This window comes from Pyrgilauda ruficollis, unplaced genomic scaffold, assembly GCF_017590135.1.
Source record: "Pyrgilauda ruficollis isolate IOZ18807 unplaced genomic scaffold, ASM1759013v1 scaffold54, whole genome shotgun sequence".
NCBI classification, from domain to species: Eukaryota; Metazoa; Chordata; class Aves; order Passeriformes; family Passeridae; genus Pyrgilauda; species Pyrgilauda ruficollis.
Window position 1 is genome coordinate 5,928,703 of NW_024527044.1, and position 17,425 is coordinate 5,946,127.

At 42.7% G+C, this 17,425-nt stretch overlaps 1 protein-coding gene across 1 annotated transcript; it reads right to left on the reverse strand.

The window, feature by feature from the left end:
* Positions 1–165: 165 nt before the first annotated feature.
* MMUT (methylmalonyl-CoA mutase) lies at positions 166–17,414 on the reverse strand. Its single transcript, XM_041480893.1, is given in 14 exon segments — positions 166–572; positions 1,835–2,002; positions 2,111–2,258; positions 3,829–3,960; positions 8,342–8,457; positions 8,982–9,097; positions 10,349–10,460; positions 10,742–10,990; positions 12,346–12,517; positions 12,739–12,896; positions 13,576–13,943; positions 14,864–15,243; positions 17,220–17,245; positions 17,247–17,414. Coding segments are annotated over 14 exon segments (2,442 nt in total). The 3' UTR covers positions 166–443.
* Positions 17,415–17,425: the final 11 nt, after the last annotated feature.

A 17,425-nucleotide genomic window follows, 5' to 3' on the forward strand; every position in this document is an offset into this window, starting at 1 on the left:
GAAGGGAAATCATTTGTCAAATCAAAGTGCTGCTGTGTTCAATCCCATCTCTGCTGAATGAGTGATACTGCCTGAAGACTTCTAGATCACTACAACTGCCAAAAAAATTCAAAACAAGTTCTCTGCATGCAAAAGAGATCAGGCAAAAGAAACCAACCAAAGAGCTGCAGAAGTTATTTTATTTATATCTGGAAAAAAAAAAAAACCCAAACACACTTATTTGAATTCCCTTCACTTCCTGAAATCATAGTTATAGAGATAAAATTTTCTTGTGGGTACCTATACAAATAATCCTCAACTAGAACAAGCAGAGAGTTTAGAACTTTCTTAGAAAGCACAAAACACGAGGCCAGGGGGCAGTGGGAGCAGAGGTTTGTGGTTGGCCATCCCTTGCTGACAGTCAAGTGGTCAGTGTAAGGCTGCTGAGCTGTGACATTTCAGGGTCACATGGATTGCTGCCTCTTCTCCAGGCACTTCTCAATGTCATCCAACACCTGCACAGCTGCTTTTGGAATACGAGTGCCTGGGCCAAACACATTGGCAACGCCGGCTTCATACAGGAAGTCGTAATCCTGTTGGAAAAGAGATTTAAGATTATAGTTAATAGTGAAACAGAAAATTGGTAATTGATTTATAATGTGCGTGCTCTCTCCTCTGTGCTGGGCCTGAGAAAGCAACAAGTCTCAGAGAGAGGCAGCACAGCTTCAAGGAAATGGGAAATGGGTGGAAGTTAGAAGGTAGAAAAATACTAAAAAATATCCATAGGAAAGGGTTTATTTTTTAGAGTCAGACTACTGGCAATCCTTGGAAAGTATTCACTAGTCAACTGTATATAAGTCTGAGTAACCCAACCTAAATTTGATCTAACTTCTAATTTTGAAAATACTACTTTAAACAAGGGCTTGGAGCACATGACTGCCAGTGGTCTCTTGCAATCTAGAGTTAATTGAATTTCATGACTGTCTTGAAATTTCAAAAAGACTTGGGAAGCAGTTCTGTATTCTCTCTTTCTTCTGCATAGGATATATTACACCTTTACTAACCACAGGGTAGTAGCATCCCATTGAGAGATAATGGACAGAACACAAAGTATCTCCTAGAAAAATACTATGAATTTTGTTTGTTCAGTTTAGAATTCTGTCATTCCTGAATGGTTACTTGACTGCCTAGAAAAGGGAGAGGTGTGGAAAAATGGAATAACAGGAGATTTATGTCCAAAATTAGTTTGGATCACTATAGACAGAAGATGGCTGTAAGATGATGGAGACAGGCAGATTTTGCATGAGCTAAGGAAAATTTAAGGATGAAAGCACAGATCTGACTGCAAAGGAATTCAATAAACTGCTAAACAGTTTAGGAGAAAGCAGAGGGAATGAGAGGCAACACCTGCCTGATGATGGGGAAGGTGAGGAAAGGGTGAAAAGTGAGTGAGATGTGCAGTCTAGGGGTGATGGGACCTGCCAGGGGCCTTAGTCACTGGCTGTGGCTCTTCCCAACCATTGCTGGAAGTCAAAAAATCTCTTAAGACAGAATCCAGCCTGGTGGTCTGCAAGGACTGGTGATGTGAAACAACAGAGCATAAAGACCATCTCCCTGAAGTTCATCTTTTCACAACACAGCTCCATAGTCCATCCCACAAACACTCAAAGTTAAAGCACGGAATGGTGTACAGAAAATCAGATCAGGGCAATCCCACCTTACAGAGCTGTGCTGGCCCTGGTGACTGTACAGAAAGCCTTCAGTGCTCTGACATTACACAACAGAGGAAACAGCTCAGCAGCTCAGACAGAGATCAATCAGTCTCTTAGCTCGATGGAAGTGATGCTGCCCGTACCTGAGGGGGGATGACTCCTCCACACATGACCAGGATGTCGGGCCGGCCCAGGGCATTGAGCTCCTTGATGAGTTCAGGCACCAGGGTTTTGTGCCCCGCGGCGAGCGTGCTCACCCCGACGCAGTGCACGTCTGCATCCACGGCCTGCTGCGCCACCTCCCGCGGGGTCTGTGAGCACACAGGGCGTGGGGCAGGGCACAGCACAGCCCGGGGGCTGGGCATGCCCCCAGGGAGAAGGGATGCCAAGGGAATGCTCTGGGTGCTGCTCAGTCCTACCTGGAAGAGGGGGCCTATGTCCACGTCAAAGCCGATGTCAGCGAATCCGGTAGCGATGACTTTGGCCCCTCTGTCGTGGCCATCCTGGCCCATCTTGGCAACGAGGATACGAGGCCTGCGGCCCTCACGGTCCATGAACTTGTCAACTCTGGTTGAAAACACACGTTCTGTCAGTGCAACTCACTGAGAATCATTGGAAGTATTTCCACACATAAAAAAAGCACTTGCTGCAAGTGTAGCGTAATTTCATCAAACAAAAAGATCTTCTAAGTCATGGTTTAGCTGTGCAGTCTGCACACTGTGTTAATATTCATGTTATGCTATTACTAACTCACTTCTTGTACTTGGCAGCCTCAAAAATAAAATATTCTTATTTTTAAAATCTTCCCTTATTCTTTTGCTTTCTAACAGGTAAAATACTGAATTCTCTGAGGGTATAATGAGCTGAATTACAACTCACTAAAACACATTTTTTAGTTTTTAAGAATAATTATGACTATTATTTCAGAAGTACTCGCACAGAGATGGGTCCTGGACATCACATTATGCATTATCATTCCACTGGGTAAAATCTGTCCATGGAAGGATTATTGTATCTCCTATTCTGTGCACTTGTTCCACTGCCCCTCTTTTTTTTTGGAGTTCATATTTCTGTTGTATTGATGCTACTGTGTAATCAGAGCCTCAGATATTAACCTGTCATCATACTGCTCATTATTAAAGTACCACCAGGATCTGTCTGTGGTTACAAGCTGATCTTGAAAGTCTTTTCCAACCTAAATGATTCTGTGATTCTATGTAAGAAAGGGAGCTACATCTTGATTTTCAAGATGGGTTTTCAAGGGTTAGTTCAGTTCTCTTTCACATAAAAGCATAATTTAAAATAGTCAAATTTAAATAAGTAAAATAAAAGAACAATGGTGACATTTCCTAGCACAACTACTTTCAAGATAGTCTAATCATCACCACTGCAAAGCTATCAGTAATTCCCTTTCAGGACAGCCTGAACTCTTAAAATGGGTAAACCCCAACAGAGTAGGGACTGATTTGTGCTGCATCATCTCCCACAGCAGCAATTCAGGCTCTGTATCCCTGAGGGCAGCAGTAAAAGCAGAAGCTGAGAAAAGACCCAAAAGGCAACTGTTTTCACACATACCAACATCTTGGGATGCCTTCTCTGTAGGGGTATGAGTAATACCCAAAGACTGGAGGTTATATGTGGATATCCAGACAGATTTTAGCAACAGTTTTAGCAACAGTAAGAGTGAAATTGCAGGAACAATTTATGGGTAGTTCAAAACAAGTTTTGTAGTATGAACTGCTGGAAATATTTTAAAGATGACTATTACACAGTCTTTAAAAGAAGCAACCCACTGTACAGGGATTTCAGGCAATGTTTCTCAGCCTCTTAATCCTGAGGCTTAGGCTATTTGTGTCTTAGGCTATTTGAACAAAACCTTCAAATCATAACTTCACCTCAGTGAATTTTGTCTGCAAGCAAACACAACTTCAATAAAGTTTTGCCTTTGTCTTATTGTACTTAATCCTTGTCATTCTACTTTCCTGCTTACGAGAGTGCTTTTGCAGGTAATTGTTTTTCCCCAGGGATGTCACCCAGATTTGGGAAATGGTTTTTTAGGGCACAGCCAGTAGCACATGTACCTCCTGGATTAAATGCGAGGCTATTACATGTTTGGCTATCTGGGAAGAGTTCTCACCTCTTGATGGCATGAAGGATTTCATCACTCTCCCCAAACTCCTGGCGATAAGCCCCGCTCACCATGCGGTCGCTGGCTTTGTGCTCCCCGAACACCTTCTTCATGGCATCTGTAATCTCCCCCACGGTGCACCTGAGGCACAGACAAAAACCATTCGTGTTATCAGCAGGCTGAAATGAAAACAGAACACAGACATTGCTGGCACTGGCCCAACAATTTGCCTTGCTGCTGGACAATTTATTTACACTGGTTTCCCTTTCAGTGCTGCAATTCTGAAAATCCAGCTCACACCACTGCCACCCACTGACAAAACATGCACAGGCATTTTTAAGAAAATATTTCATTGCTCACGTGAGAATTGATTTACAACTGGCAAGGCAATGGGGAATGGCAAAATGCTTCAGAAAATTAAATCAGATTTTCTGAATGGGGATTTTTTTGGGGGAGGCTCAGACTGAAAAGATCCTCCATTTGGACTCATGCCAAAATACAAAACATAAATCAAGAGGGGACAAAAAAAAAAGGAAGAACACACAGAAGACACTGAAACCTAACATTTTAACAGGAATTTATTTGCCTTTTCCTTGATACTTTTATTTTAGTGTTTATTCTTCTCCTCTACTCCTGACACAGCTCCTTTACCCACTAGATGCAGAAGGATCCGGAAAATTTATTTACGTGCAAGTTACAAGTTTTGTTTGCTACTGGACACACTGTACATGTTTGAAATAATTCTTCTGCTGTAGCACAAGTGAGAGAAGCAAACTAGGCTGCGCTGTTTTCTTGTACAAGCATCAGCAATAACAGCCTCTATCCCAAAGCAATTAAAAAATTTGTGCTGAATACAACTTGGTGCAAACTTTGCCACAGGAAGGAAATAAAAATACTACTCTTTTAAATGACTTTACAACTGCACTTACAAATACAGACACCAAAGCAGTATTAAGTATATAAATAATCTAGCACATTTCAAACCCCTGGAATTTGTATTTTCTCCTGTCACATTGTATTTATTCTCTACAACTCCCTGAAAGGAGGGTGGAGCCAGGTAGGGGTCAGTCTCTTCTCCCAGGTAACAAGAGACAAGACAAAAGGAAATGGCCCTAAGTTGCACCAGGGGAGGTTTAAGTTGGATGTTAGGAAAAATTCCTTCACTGAAACGGGTGGGAAGCAGTAGGATAGGCTGCCCAGGGCAGTGGTGGAGTTCCCATCCCTGAGGGATTTAAAAGCTGTGTAGATGCGGCCCTTGGTGATATGGGTTAGTAGCGGACTAGCAGTGCTGGGGGAATGGTTGGGCTCAATGATCTTCAAGGCATTTTCCAACCTAAATCATTCTATGATTTAACTACAAGCTACTCTGAGGCAAAATTAACTTAAGCATTCTCTAAAGCTTTTATATAAAATGCTCAGGAAAGACTGGAGAAGATGCACCTTGCTGTCCACACACCTCTACTGCAGTTTTAGCAGGTACTGATTCCTACCATGTACAATCTGCCACACATACCCCCAAAGTAACAAGACATGGATTTCTGCTGCATTTGCTGAATCCTTCAGTAAATTCAGAGAGATGTTTCACTTCCTGTGACCACCCAACTAATTTGCTCTTTTACCAGCTCATACTCAGCAAACTTAGTTAGAAATGTAAACTATGCAAAGGCAAAATGTCAGAAATCCATTTGTGATCACATATCAAGATCTGTACAGCTCAGATGTCTGAAGTGGCCTCTTATCTCTGGTATTGCTTTTCACAGTTGGCCAGCTTTGCCTAAAGACAGCATCACTCTGGAACACACATTTTTAACTTATAAATAACTTATGTTATTGATACCATTTTGGTCATTTTTGTCATTTCCCCTCCCCTGGCTTTCTGAAATTCTGTTTGCCTCACTATTAATCGCTGGGTCATCAGGTTTTGATTTTCAGGACATCTAAATAATATTATTAATATTACTGCTTTCTGTAATTACTAACAAAGAATGAAAAGTAAACTGCAAAAGTACATTAGGTAAGGTGACTTCCCCAAGTTACCTAAAAAGCAAGTTTGCAGCAGACTTAAAAACAGTGTCTATAAATATTGACTCCCTTTTAGAGTGCCAGACATCACTCATTGCAGCCCAAAATAAATACACCCTATCCACAAACACTGAGGGCTTGCTCCTGGCAGTGTGGTGAAGGGCTACCGTGGCATAAAACACATCTTTTTTCTAGAGAAAACTAACACTTCCACTTTTGCAGAAGCAGTATCTGAGTATACCTCAGTATAAAATAAAGCCCAGCATGGCTGTAATGTGTTTTTCTGTTCTTATTACATAAAAGTGTGAAAGAAATTTTCGTGTTACAAATGAAAAATAAATGAGGTATAACCTGGTGGCTGGGATGAAGCTGTTTTTGTGTACTGTACAAAAATGAAACACACTTCTTTCTTCTATAGACACTGCTTCTAAAATTCCTGTGTTTTGAAAATTGTGTCCCAAATCTCTGCAACCCTTAAAATCTAAAGCTTTTAAGTAATAACAGGAGTTTTGCTTTTAAACTACTCATGAATACCTTCCTTCGCTGTTTACAATGAAACTTTTTTTTTTTTTAATCTCTGCCACATATGAATCCACAATGGAATAGCTGTCTCTGGAGCCAGGAATACAACCTCTTTTCCTAACAGAGTCATTTTTTATCATTTGTATTTGTGTGTGACTCTCTCCCAGTGGTTCACAACCAGCTGCAGAGCCCAAATACCAGTCTGGAGAAAGTCAATGATCATAATGTGCCTGTTAGAGCTGGCACCCGGTGTCTGCTCAGCCTCAGCTGCTCCTGCTGCTCTCTGCATTTCCCCAGTAAGCAGAGGCAGCAGTGAAATCAGGTAAGGAAGTACAAGGACACAGACTGGGCAGAAAAAGAAAAAGAAGAAGCACAAGCAGCTATGCTGCATTTCTGCCTTCCCCTTCCATCACTGAATTGCAGGTCTAGAGAGAGACACAAAACCAGAACAGCAGGTGAGGGAGGAAAGAAAGAACTTGGTGTAACCTGTCCCACTTTCCTGTAATGGGGTTTCTCATGAGACAAGAAACACAGGAGGGAGGTACTGCTCTCATTCCCTGTAACTTCAGATCTGCCTTATTTCTTGGGTTAGGATAAAAACATTAACTTTTCAACTCGTGTTTGTCAGCACTGAAATCTCTGTACTAGTCCACAAAATATTTTCCATAGTTCAGCACTGACAATTCTGTGCTTGGAATTTTATTCCAAGTGAGTTATATTGAATCATGCTCAAAGTTAATAATTTTCCATTTACCAGGAAAGAGGCAGCTGTCCCTCTCATGCTGGTGATACTGGCCCACTTGTCTACTGCTTGTGAAAAGTGAATGTGTTAATTTTGAAACCTTTTCCCATGTTGCCCCCAACAGGAAGGCTCCCTGAACATGATCCCAGAGCTCACAATCCTCCTTCAAACACTCTCTATCAGATGCCACAACAGTTTCTTTCTGTGGTCACATCCCTTATATAGTTTTGGGGCAGAATTAAATTCTGTGTTTGGAACTTACAAAGTGCATCTACAGTCCATTAACGCTTTTACAATTAACAAAACCAAGGTCACCAATGAGAGAAACCGGGAGTTAACTGGTTAATTTTGCTATAGAAGATATGAATCCCTTGTAAATCCAACACTGCCTTCCTCTGACCCACCCCAGTTTCAAGACAAACGTAGACATACTGCTGGAGATTCCTGACAGGCTGTGGTTAAATTGATTTAAAATACAATTATTAAGTATTCTAGGAATGGGAATAAAGGAATTGGAGACACGACAGTAAAAACAGGGCAGCACCCCAATAAGGAATGAATTTGGTTTGCTCATATTTGGACCATTTAGTTAATTAAGGAACAGACAGACAGGATCCATTCTAGAGACTGATGCTGACCTTGAAACACAAAACAAAACAGCCTCAAAAGCACCTTGGGTGAAAAAAGGAACTGTTCCACTGGACTCTAAGGATGCCTCACACTGCTCAAGAACATTTCTTAACAACTTTGCCTGACTAAGCAAACTGATTTCTCCTTCAGCCAAAAAATGTTTTCACACCAATCTGTGGTGCAAGGAAAGATGAAGCAACAGAGCATGATAAGACTGTGAATATCCATTTTCACATCTCAGACACTTCTTAAACTCCGTGACCCATGAAACAGCTGAGTGACAGAGAAATTCAATTATGTCCTGAAATTGGTAAGAATGAGTTGTAAACAGCAGAACGTGTACAAACAGCCTCATTTCCTATCAGATTCTTTATACATGTAGTGAAAAATTATTTATTCCTTGAGAAAAATCAAAGCATTGCCTTGAGAAGTTGTAATATAATAATAGTGTGTCTTACAATGTGAAACTGCATTATTTGCTTCCACCTCTAAAGAAAAACCCCAAAACTCCAATCTTGCTGAGACCACAGCCAAGGAAAGTTAAAAGGTGAAAATGAACCATCAATTTTTAAATAAGAATTGGCTGTTCAACCCCACCCCCAGTACCTGGCACGTGCTGCTTCCACTGCCAGAGCAAGTAAGTTGCCTTCCCCAGTGGCAGCACATTGTGTGAGAGCAGCCAGGGACTGCTGGGCTGCTGCTTGGTCTCTGCTGGCTTTCACCTAATGTGCAGGAGAGAGACATTCAGTTCAAAGAAACCAAAAAGTGAAATGGGAAGTCAAGCGTGAAGACTAATTTCAAATATTTTATTCTGGATGTGGAATTGTCAATATCCACTTCCTATTTCAATGAGATTAGAAGTCAAAAGGCAGCTTGGACCTTAAAATGTGTACAAATCCATAACATAAACCTAAACCAATTTTATCTATGTTTTCACTGATTATGAAAGTGGATGTTGATTTCTGGTTCTGTAGCCCCACTTGACTAGAAGCACTCAACAGTGAGTGATTAAGCAATGTCACAGGCTTTTAGAGCAAAACATTGCATAGATGGTTTCTATCACATTTTCAGAACATGTAAAGCTCTCAATTTTTAAAGGCTGGACATACAGATATATATTCCAGTTTCTCCACTAATGACCAGAGTGGACTCTCAGAAACGGGAAGGTAAACCTCTGGCAAGCTGCCTTTACTCAGTCTCTGTCTGCAATCACAGTAAGATTCATTTTTAAGAAGGTTTTTCTCACCTTGTTGATTTTCTCAATCTGCTTGGCACGGACTACAGAGTTATCAATGGCCAGAACTTCCACTGCCTCCTCTTTCTCTAGCTGGTGCTTGTTCACTCCAACAATTACTTCAGACCCTATTTCCAGTGGAAACACCAGAAACTCAGAACACATTTGCAAACTACTGTGAAAAGACACAATGTTAACAGGACAAGAAGGTTTTGAGCATTATTATGCATTGCTTTGCTTATATAACCACATACAATTCAAATATGAAAAATCTGCTCCTATAGAATGGATTTAAGTCTGTATTTTCCAGATTTTACACTGAAAGATTAAATGCATGAACATTCAACTCAGTGAATACTGTAGCAGTAGAAAAAATGAAATAGAACAATATTTATCTTGCAAACCGATTTAATAATGAGTCCCTAAAATAAACTGTGTATTTTTCTCTTTTAAGCTTACATTAGTGTATCTGACAGAACTAAGCAGAAGTGCTGGTCTCCTGCTCTGCATTTACTTTTCTGATTTAAGAGATAAGAAAGAGAAGTTCCTACCTAAAACTACTCCATGTGCATAAAAATTAATTTATCATGTTGGAAAATTATATTTTAGGTTTCAATCATTATGGACTTATCAGATATTTTAATTTGCAGTGCCTGATAACATTGATACACTATTTGAAGCAAAATGAAGTAATTTACTTTACGAGAGAAAACACAGAACTTTACTGATTGTTCTTTACTGGTCTTAATTAAGACCTGCTTCAAATTTATCCTCCTTACAAAGAAGTCCATATAACTTTCATGTTTGAGTTACCCCTAGTTTCTGTTCCTGGGTTACTACTGGAATGCAGATTACAAAAATTGGAGTAGAGTTTTAAGCACACATGTATAAATATCTCCACAAATGCACATATGTATAGTAAGCAAGGAGCTGTATCATCCTCTGCTATGATCTGACCATTCAGGAAAAATGGGCAGCTCTCCAGAAAACCCAGGAATTTGGCCAGCTACGGTGAGTATCGCCATCTGGTGGCATTTCTGCTTTTAAACTCAGAAATCACAGCTTAAAGCTCCTATCAGAAATCAAGCCATTCACTACTGAAAGCCCCAAACACTCTTTTAAAATGCTGCTTCTACTGCTTTGTCTAATCTAATCTTGAACATGTCAAGCAAGACTTTTCACACTGGTACTGTATTTTGTACACTCTTGTCTCTTTCCAGAGCTTTCACTGACATAAAACCATCACCATTTGTCCTAGCACTCACAATCTGCTAATCCTAAACTGAGAAATAAAAAACCACAATGAACATGTGTGTAAAAAACCTTTATACTGGAGTATTCTATTGGCAATTTTCCCTTCTTTTATCCCCTGCTCTCACCAGAGTCAATCCTGGCTTGTCTCCGAGCTGCACACTCTTCAATGCGAAGTTTGGGGATTCCCTCAGCAACAGCTTTGGCCATTCCACCCATTTCTTCTATCTCCTCAATAAGCTGAGAAATGAAGAGGATTGAGTTAGTGAGTATTAGCAAGGTTTAAAAACTGAGCTTAGTACCTGTGCTATCACCCACATTTTCATTAAACTTTTTTATACAGTTTTTGTGCTGTTTTGTAAAGTTTATTTACAAAGACATCACTGAAGTGTAAAATAATTCCTTGATTAGAAGTTAGCAATTTATCAAACAAAGAAGACATAAGAAGTCTTTCCCTCAGAAAGACATTTCTCAAAACTCCTATCCCTAAAATTTTCCCAGAGAAGGTCTTGCAAACTGACCTTTAAAGCAGCTTCATAGACATCGTTGGTGAGGCACTCCATGAGGTAAGATCCGCCCCAGGGATCTGCCACTTTGGGAATCCCTGATTCCTCCTGGATGATGATCTGAGTGTTGCGGGCAATGCGAGCACTCTTCACTGTGGGCAGCCCCAAGGCTTCATCGTAGGAATTGGTGTGCAGAGACTGCGTCCCCCCGAACACCGCAGCCATGGCTTCGATGGTGGTGCGGATGACGTTGTTGAAGGGATCCTGGAAGGAAAAGGGGAGCTCTGAAGCTCAGTGGTTCTGCCACGGGGCTGAGGCAGGTTAGTCATTATTGCAAAGAAACAAATACAAAATTCCCCACTGAAACAATGTAATCAGAACAAAAGCTGAAAAAAATCCCAATCAAACTGATTTATCATTTGTCGATATCTTAACAGAGAGATTAATCCATAAAGAAAGCTGCTCACAGTAACAAATCAAAGCCTAATTTATATTTAGTGGTGCTTCAAAGAACTGAGTGAATGCAAATCAGAGAGGATGGAACAGTAGGCCCGATGTCTTCCATCCTCCAAATCCAGAATTCTTGGAGCAGTGAACAGTACATATGTCAGACAAATTACTAGTCAAGATGTGTTTGGAACTAAATGTGCTTAAATATTTTCATTGATGACAGCATCACATTAAGGTAATTATAGAAAACTGTGATTTGGATGGGTAAGAATGCAAAACATAATTTATGAGTAGATACCTATCTAAAGGCATGTTAAGTATATTTGTCCTCTGAAATCTGTAAGGAAAAAATACTGCACACTGAGAAGCTATACTAAGATAAACCACAATGTTTAGACAAAGAGTTATGATCTAGCCAGAAATACATTTACAATGAACACTGCAAGACAATTGAATATAGTTTTGGTAATAATAACATTTTTGCACTCCCACAATACTTTTAATTGGAGGACCCACAAAGGTCACTGTTCAGAAAATTCCATTGTTTTAGTTTTACTGTGTTGTTGTAATGTAAGTAAACATTACATTTACTTAAAAAAACCCCAAAAACAAACAAACAAAAACAAGGCACAGAAGTCAATACTTACAATCACAACCTAAAAATAACTCCTATTACATGACTTTGATTGAGCAGCAGGCCTTGGGATCACAGCTGGAACCCAGCTCTGACCTCACTTTGGAAACTGTATGCACTCCAATGATTTATCTCCTTGCTGTAAGGTAAATCAGCAGGAGGAGCAGAAAGTGCACCCAGTTTCAAAGGATCAGATGAGCTGTAACCATTACTTCTCTCTTCAGCACTGTCAGGGGTGTGAAAGACTCCCTTTGCTGCTGAAATTAATTCTCAAGCCAGAATACTGAGAAAAAAAGTGCCTCTACTTGCTGACTGCACTGCATTTTGGAAGGATAACTCACAGAACAAATCCCAAGAGAGTTTCATCCTCTGAGTCCTGAATTGACATAAAGGTGTATCCAGTGCCAGTGTGTGCATTTGTCAGAGTGAGAGGACAGCTGCTGCACCTTTGTGAGTAACACCAGCAGCCCCCTTTAAGACACACACCGTGAGAATACCTTTAAGTCAGGAGGTTGATGAGAGTCCAATTTCTAACCTGCTCAGTGAGTGACCAGCCTGAAGTCTGACAATGAGCTCTCAGCAGAAGAGATTTGGAATCCTTGGGCTTAAACATTTTCTCAATCAAGTGAGCCCACAGCCGCCTCCCAGCTCTCATCTTTGCTATTTCCATATAGAAGTTCATGCCAATTCCCCAGAAGAAAGAGAGCCTGTAATAGGAGAACATGAATAGAATATAACATTGAATCATTCAGATAACTCTGGATCAGTAAAGGAGAAGCCATACAGCAAGGTCTCCGATTAATGTACTTTCACAGGTGATGGGAATGTTCCTATTTGCTTGTATGTGCAAAAATACTCAATTTGATATTAAACTCTATGGAGGTTTTACTAAAAGTGGGTTTTATACTAGCAAATTTCTTGAGCTCACCTAGGTGCAAATTCATCAATAGTGAGGCCAGCTTTAAGCCCAGTTCTGCAGTACTCCAAGCCATCTGCTATGGTATAAGCTAATTCCAGGATGGCGTCAGCTCCTGCCTCTTGCATGTGGTACCCACTAATGGAAATGGAATTAAATTTTGGCATGTACTGAAAAAAAAAAAAAAGAAAAAAAGATACAACAGGATATAACAGCAGAAGAGAGGATCAAATACTTGTTCTATCACATTAACACAGAACCACAGAATGGTTTGAGTTGGAAGGGAGTTAAAGATCATCTGGTTTCAACACCCCCTGCCATGGGCAGGGAAACCTTCCACTATCCCAGATTGCTCCAAGCCCCATCCAACCTGGCCTTGGACACTTCCATGCAGGGGCAGACACAGCTGCTCTGGGAAACCTCTGCCAGGGCCTCAACACCCTCACAGGGAAGAAAGTTGTCACTATTGGTGTAAAAGCTTGCTCTTAATCTATTTTATAAACCCCTCTAAGGTACTGAAAGGCTGCAATGACGTCCCCCTGGAGGCTTCTCCAGGCTGAACACCCCCAGCTTTCTCAGCCTGTCTCCAGCCCATTCTCTGACTTCCTTGTTCACTGCAAATACAACCCATCTCTACAAAGATGTGTTTGAGTCATGGTGCTTGAAATTTGAAGTTTGACTCAAACTTCAAATTTCTATTTTAAATTATGTTGGATCTTAACTTCTACTGGCCCTTTCCACCATATTACTCTTCTCTATGACATGTCTTCCCATCTTTTCTTTATTCTCTAAAGTGCATCATAAACACTTACCCTAATAATAGATGTTACACATTTAAACAATGAATACCTTTGAGGTGTACTGGAAGATGTCAGCAATGATCCTCATGGATGGTTCTGGGGGGAAAATGTAGGTATTTCTGACCATGAACTCCTTCAGGATGTCATTTTGGATTGTCCCTGTTAGCTTGGCCTGAGGCACTCCCTGCTCTTCCCCAGTCACAATGAATGTAGCCAGCACAGGAATGACTGCCCCGTTCATTGTCATAGAAACTGACATTTTCTCCAAAGGAATTCCATCAAAAAGGATTTTGGTGTCTTCTACTGTGTCGATGGCAACTCCAGCCATTCCAACGTCTCCTCGAACTCGGGGATTGTCTGAATCATAACCACGGTGCGTGGCTAAATCAAAAGCAACTGATAATCCCTGCTGGCCAGCTACGTGAAAAAGAAAGGAAAAAAACCCCAAAAACAACAAAGAGAGATAGTTAGAGGTGTTGAACAGACTTGTATTAGGATGGGATTTAAATTTATTAACTCTATTTTACATGATTCATGCTTGAACGGCAAACTAAATTTTGATGTTAAACATTGTTCCCGCCCCAAACCTGTCCAAGGTTTAGTAGTCTTAAACTTTAAATGAAGAAGTTTTTAACTGGGAAAAAAAAGCCAAAAAGGTAGTCCTTACTGTGCTTTAAAAATTGCTGAACAACAGCTCACCCACAAGTTATAAATGCACCTAGATAAGCAGTATAAGAGCTCATACACATAAATCAGCTTGGCTTAGCTGGGAGCAGAAGGGTCATAAACTCTGTCACATTACCTTCTCTTTATCACAAACTAAACACCACAAACTGTTCCCTGGCTCTACTGACACATGTCGTTATTTGCAAAGCTGCAGTAAGAGAAAATTATTCATATAAAGCAGGGAACAGGACAGCCAGAGCTCTTGTTGCTGCAGCCTGAAAGCAGAACCCAAAGCTCTGCTGTCCCCAGGCATTCCCTGCTCTGACCAGTGACAGGGCTGTGCTACCAGCTAACCCAGGTTACCACTTCTGCTTCAGCTCCATGATCTCAGCTGCTTGAACCCTGGGATGGATGCAAATTATTTCTATGTGTTAAGGTGCAATAACCAAAACCAGCATTTAACACATTCGTTCTCCAGAGAAAAATGAAACAAAGGCACTTCCAGAAACAATCCAATTTCCCAGTAATAAAGAAAGACAGTGCCACTGAGAAGACCTTTTCAGAAATCCAAACTCACAGTGCAGAATAATCACATTTGCCAGCTAACTGACTGAATTCATGTCCCCCACTGCTTCACAAGGCAGTGTTGTTTCCCAGAGCAGCTGCCCCACCTTTGATGTTGTCCTTGTAGAACTTGTTGCTCTCCTCCACTGTGCTGAACCCAGCGTACTGGCGGATGGTCCACGGCCTGTACGTGTACATGGTGGGGTAGGGCCCTCGAGTGAAAGGCTTCATCCCTGGCAGCTCCTCAGGGAAGTCCTCCGTGTCCCTTTTGGAGTATAAAGGCTTGATGTCGATCCCCTCTGGGGTGTGCCAGATTAAATCCTTTGGGTTCTTGCCTTTCAGCTGCTTCTGAGCCAGGACAGCCCACTCAGGGTGCAGCGGCTGCCTGTGCAGGGCGCGCCAGGCCAGGAGCGCGCAGCGGCGCGGCCGCAGCCGCAGGACAGCATCCCCGGCCCTCAGCATGGCTCTGCTCGCAGGGTGGGGCAAGCTGGACAAAACAAAAACATGCATTTGGCATTATCATATGCACCTAACACAGGAGATGTGAGGATGGAGAGGTCATGCACTTTGCTAAACCCAAAACAATCCCTCAGGAGAAAAGCGAAATGTGTTACTCACGCACTGATTTGACAGATAGCCCTTCCTCTTCCCTTTCAACCAGGAACAGAGTTCAGGAAAAATCCTACATTTTCCTCTAACCAAGAAAAACATTCCCTCAACTTATCTACATCCACATCTGAGATGTGTGACTTATTTCAGTCCCTCAGCATCGCTGTCATTAATCAGTCACTGAAAAGCCAGTGTGAGGCATGAAGATGGCATGGCCAGCTACCCTCTCACCTTCACATCTCCCTCATCTAGGAACTCCTTCATGTCAAAGAGCGATGCTTTTCCAGGGATGGGGCAGCTACAGATTCTCTGGGCAACCTGTGCCAGGGCCTCACCAGCCTCACAGAATTTCTTCCCAGTATCCAATATCAAGGAGGCACTCTGCAGGAAATGAGCTGTCAGAAAATTGCTGATATAATCATACACTTTGGAAAAGATGGCTTGGGCTGGATGGAAACTAGAGACAGGTTGAAAAAGGGATAGGTTAAAACTAGGGATAGGTTGAAAAAGAAAGGAGAAAAAAACATGTGGTATGTGAGAATACAGGGACAATACAAGCTGCAGAGCTTGTCCCACCATGCATGAGACTGATGGGGCAACAATGTGAACAATTCCCTGTGAGGGTGGGGAGGCCCTGGCACAGGTTGCCCAGAGAAGCTGTGGCTGGCCAATCCGTGGAAGTGTCCAAGGCCAGGTTGGATGAAGCTTAGAGCAACCTGGTCTAGTGGAAGATGTCCCTGCCCATGGCAGGGGTTGGAATGAGATGATCTTTCAGGTCCTTTCCAACTCAAAGCAGTCTGTGAGTTCAGTAACTCCTAAAAGCTGTAAGCACCTCTGCTTCTACTCTCCATACCCTATCCTTGCACTTCCTTACAAAAACAAAACCTTTACAGCTTGGCTCCAAGGGTCAGTCACTTCCTCACTCTCTCATCTCTTTCACAACTCCAAAGAAACACACACTTCCCTGACATCTTTATGAAAAATCCTGCATAAAGCTGGAAAGCATCAGTATCACTGCAGCAACACCCTCCAAACATGTGCTTTAATAATATATATGCTGTGTGGTATGCCTATAACCTGAGGAACACAGAGGAGCTCCTGAGGAGCACTGATGCCCTGCAGGGATGTGAGGCTGCAGCCAGGACGGAAGGCAACCTCTGCCCACAGCCCTGCATGGGTCACAGGATGGGTCAGGCTGGAAGGGACCACAGTGGCTCATCTGATCCAACCTTCCTGCTCAAGCAGGGTCATCCCAGAGCACAGGGCACAGGATTGTGTCCAGACAGTTCTGGAATAATTCCAGTGAGGGAGACTCCACAGCCTCTCTGGACAATCTGTTCAGTGATCTGTCACTGCACAGGAAAGAAGTTCTTCCTCGTGTCCAGGTGGAACTCACTGGGATCAGCTCCTGCCCGTTCCTCTGGTGCCATTGCTGGGCCCTGGAGCAGAGCCTGGGCCCTGCTCGGAGCCCTCCCTGCACACAGGGACACCCAGGGCTGAGGGCCCCTCTCGGCTGTGTCTCCTCTCCAGGCTGAACAGCCCCAGCTCCTTCAGCCTTTCCCTGTCAGGGAAATGCTCCAGGCCCTCCATCATTTTTGCCACCCAGCACTGGACCCACTCCAGGAGCTCCATGTCTCTCCTGTCCTGAGGAGCCCAGAACTGGACACAGCACTCCAGATGTGCCTCGCAGGGCTGAGCAGAGGGGCAGGATCACCTTCCTGCTGGCAGTGCTCTTCCTAACTCACGCCGGGATTATTCCTGCCCCGGAGCTGGGCGCTGCACCTATCCTTGTTCAGTTTCAGCCAATTCCTCTCTGCCCATCTCCTATCCCCGCCCTGTCCCCCCTCTCCACACCTCTCTCCCCTCAGCACCCACAGCCGGACAGGAACGCTCCGCTCTCCGTCCCGGGACAGCGCCCGCCGCCAGCGCCCGCCCCCAACACGCCCCTCGGGCGGCCAATGGGGACGGAGGGCCGGGCCGGGAGCTGGAATAAGGGATAAGGACAAGGACAGGGACAGGGCTCGGGGCTCCGGACATGGACAAGGACATGGAAAAGGATC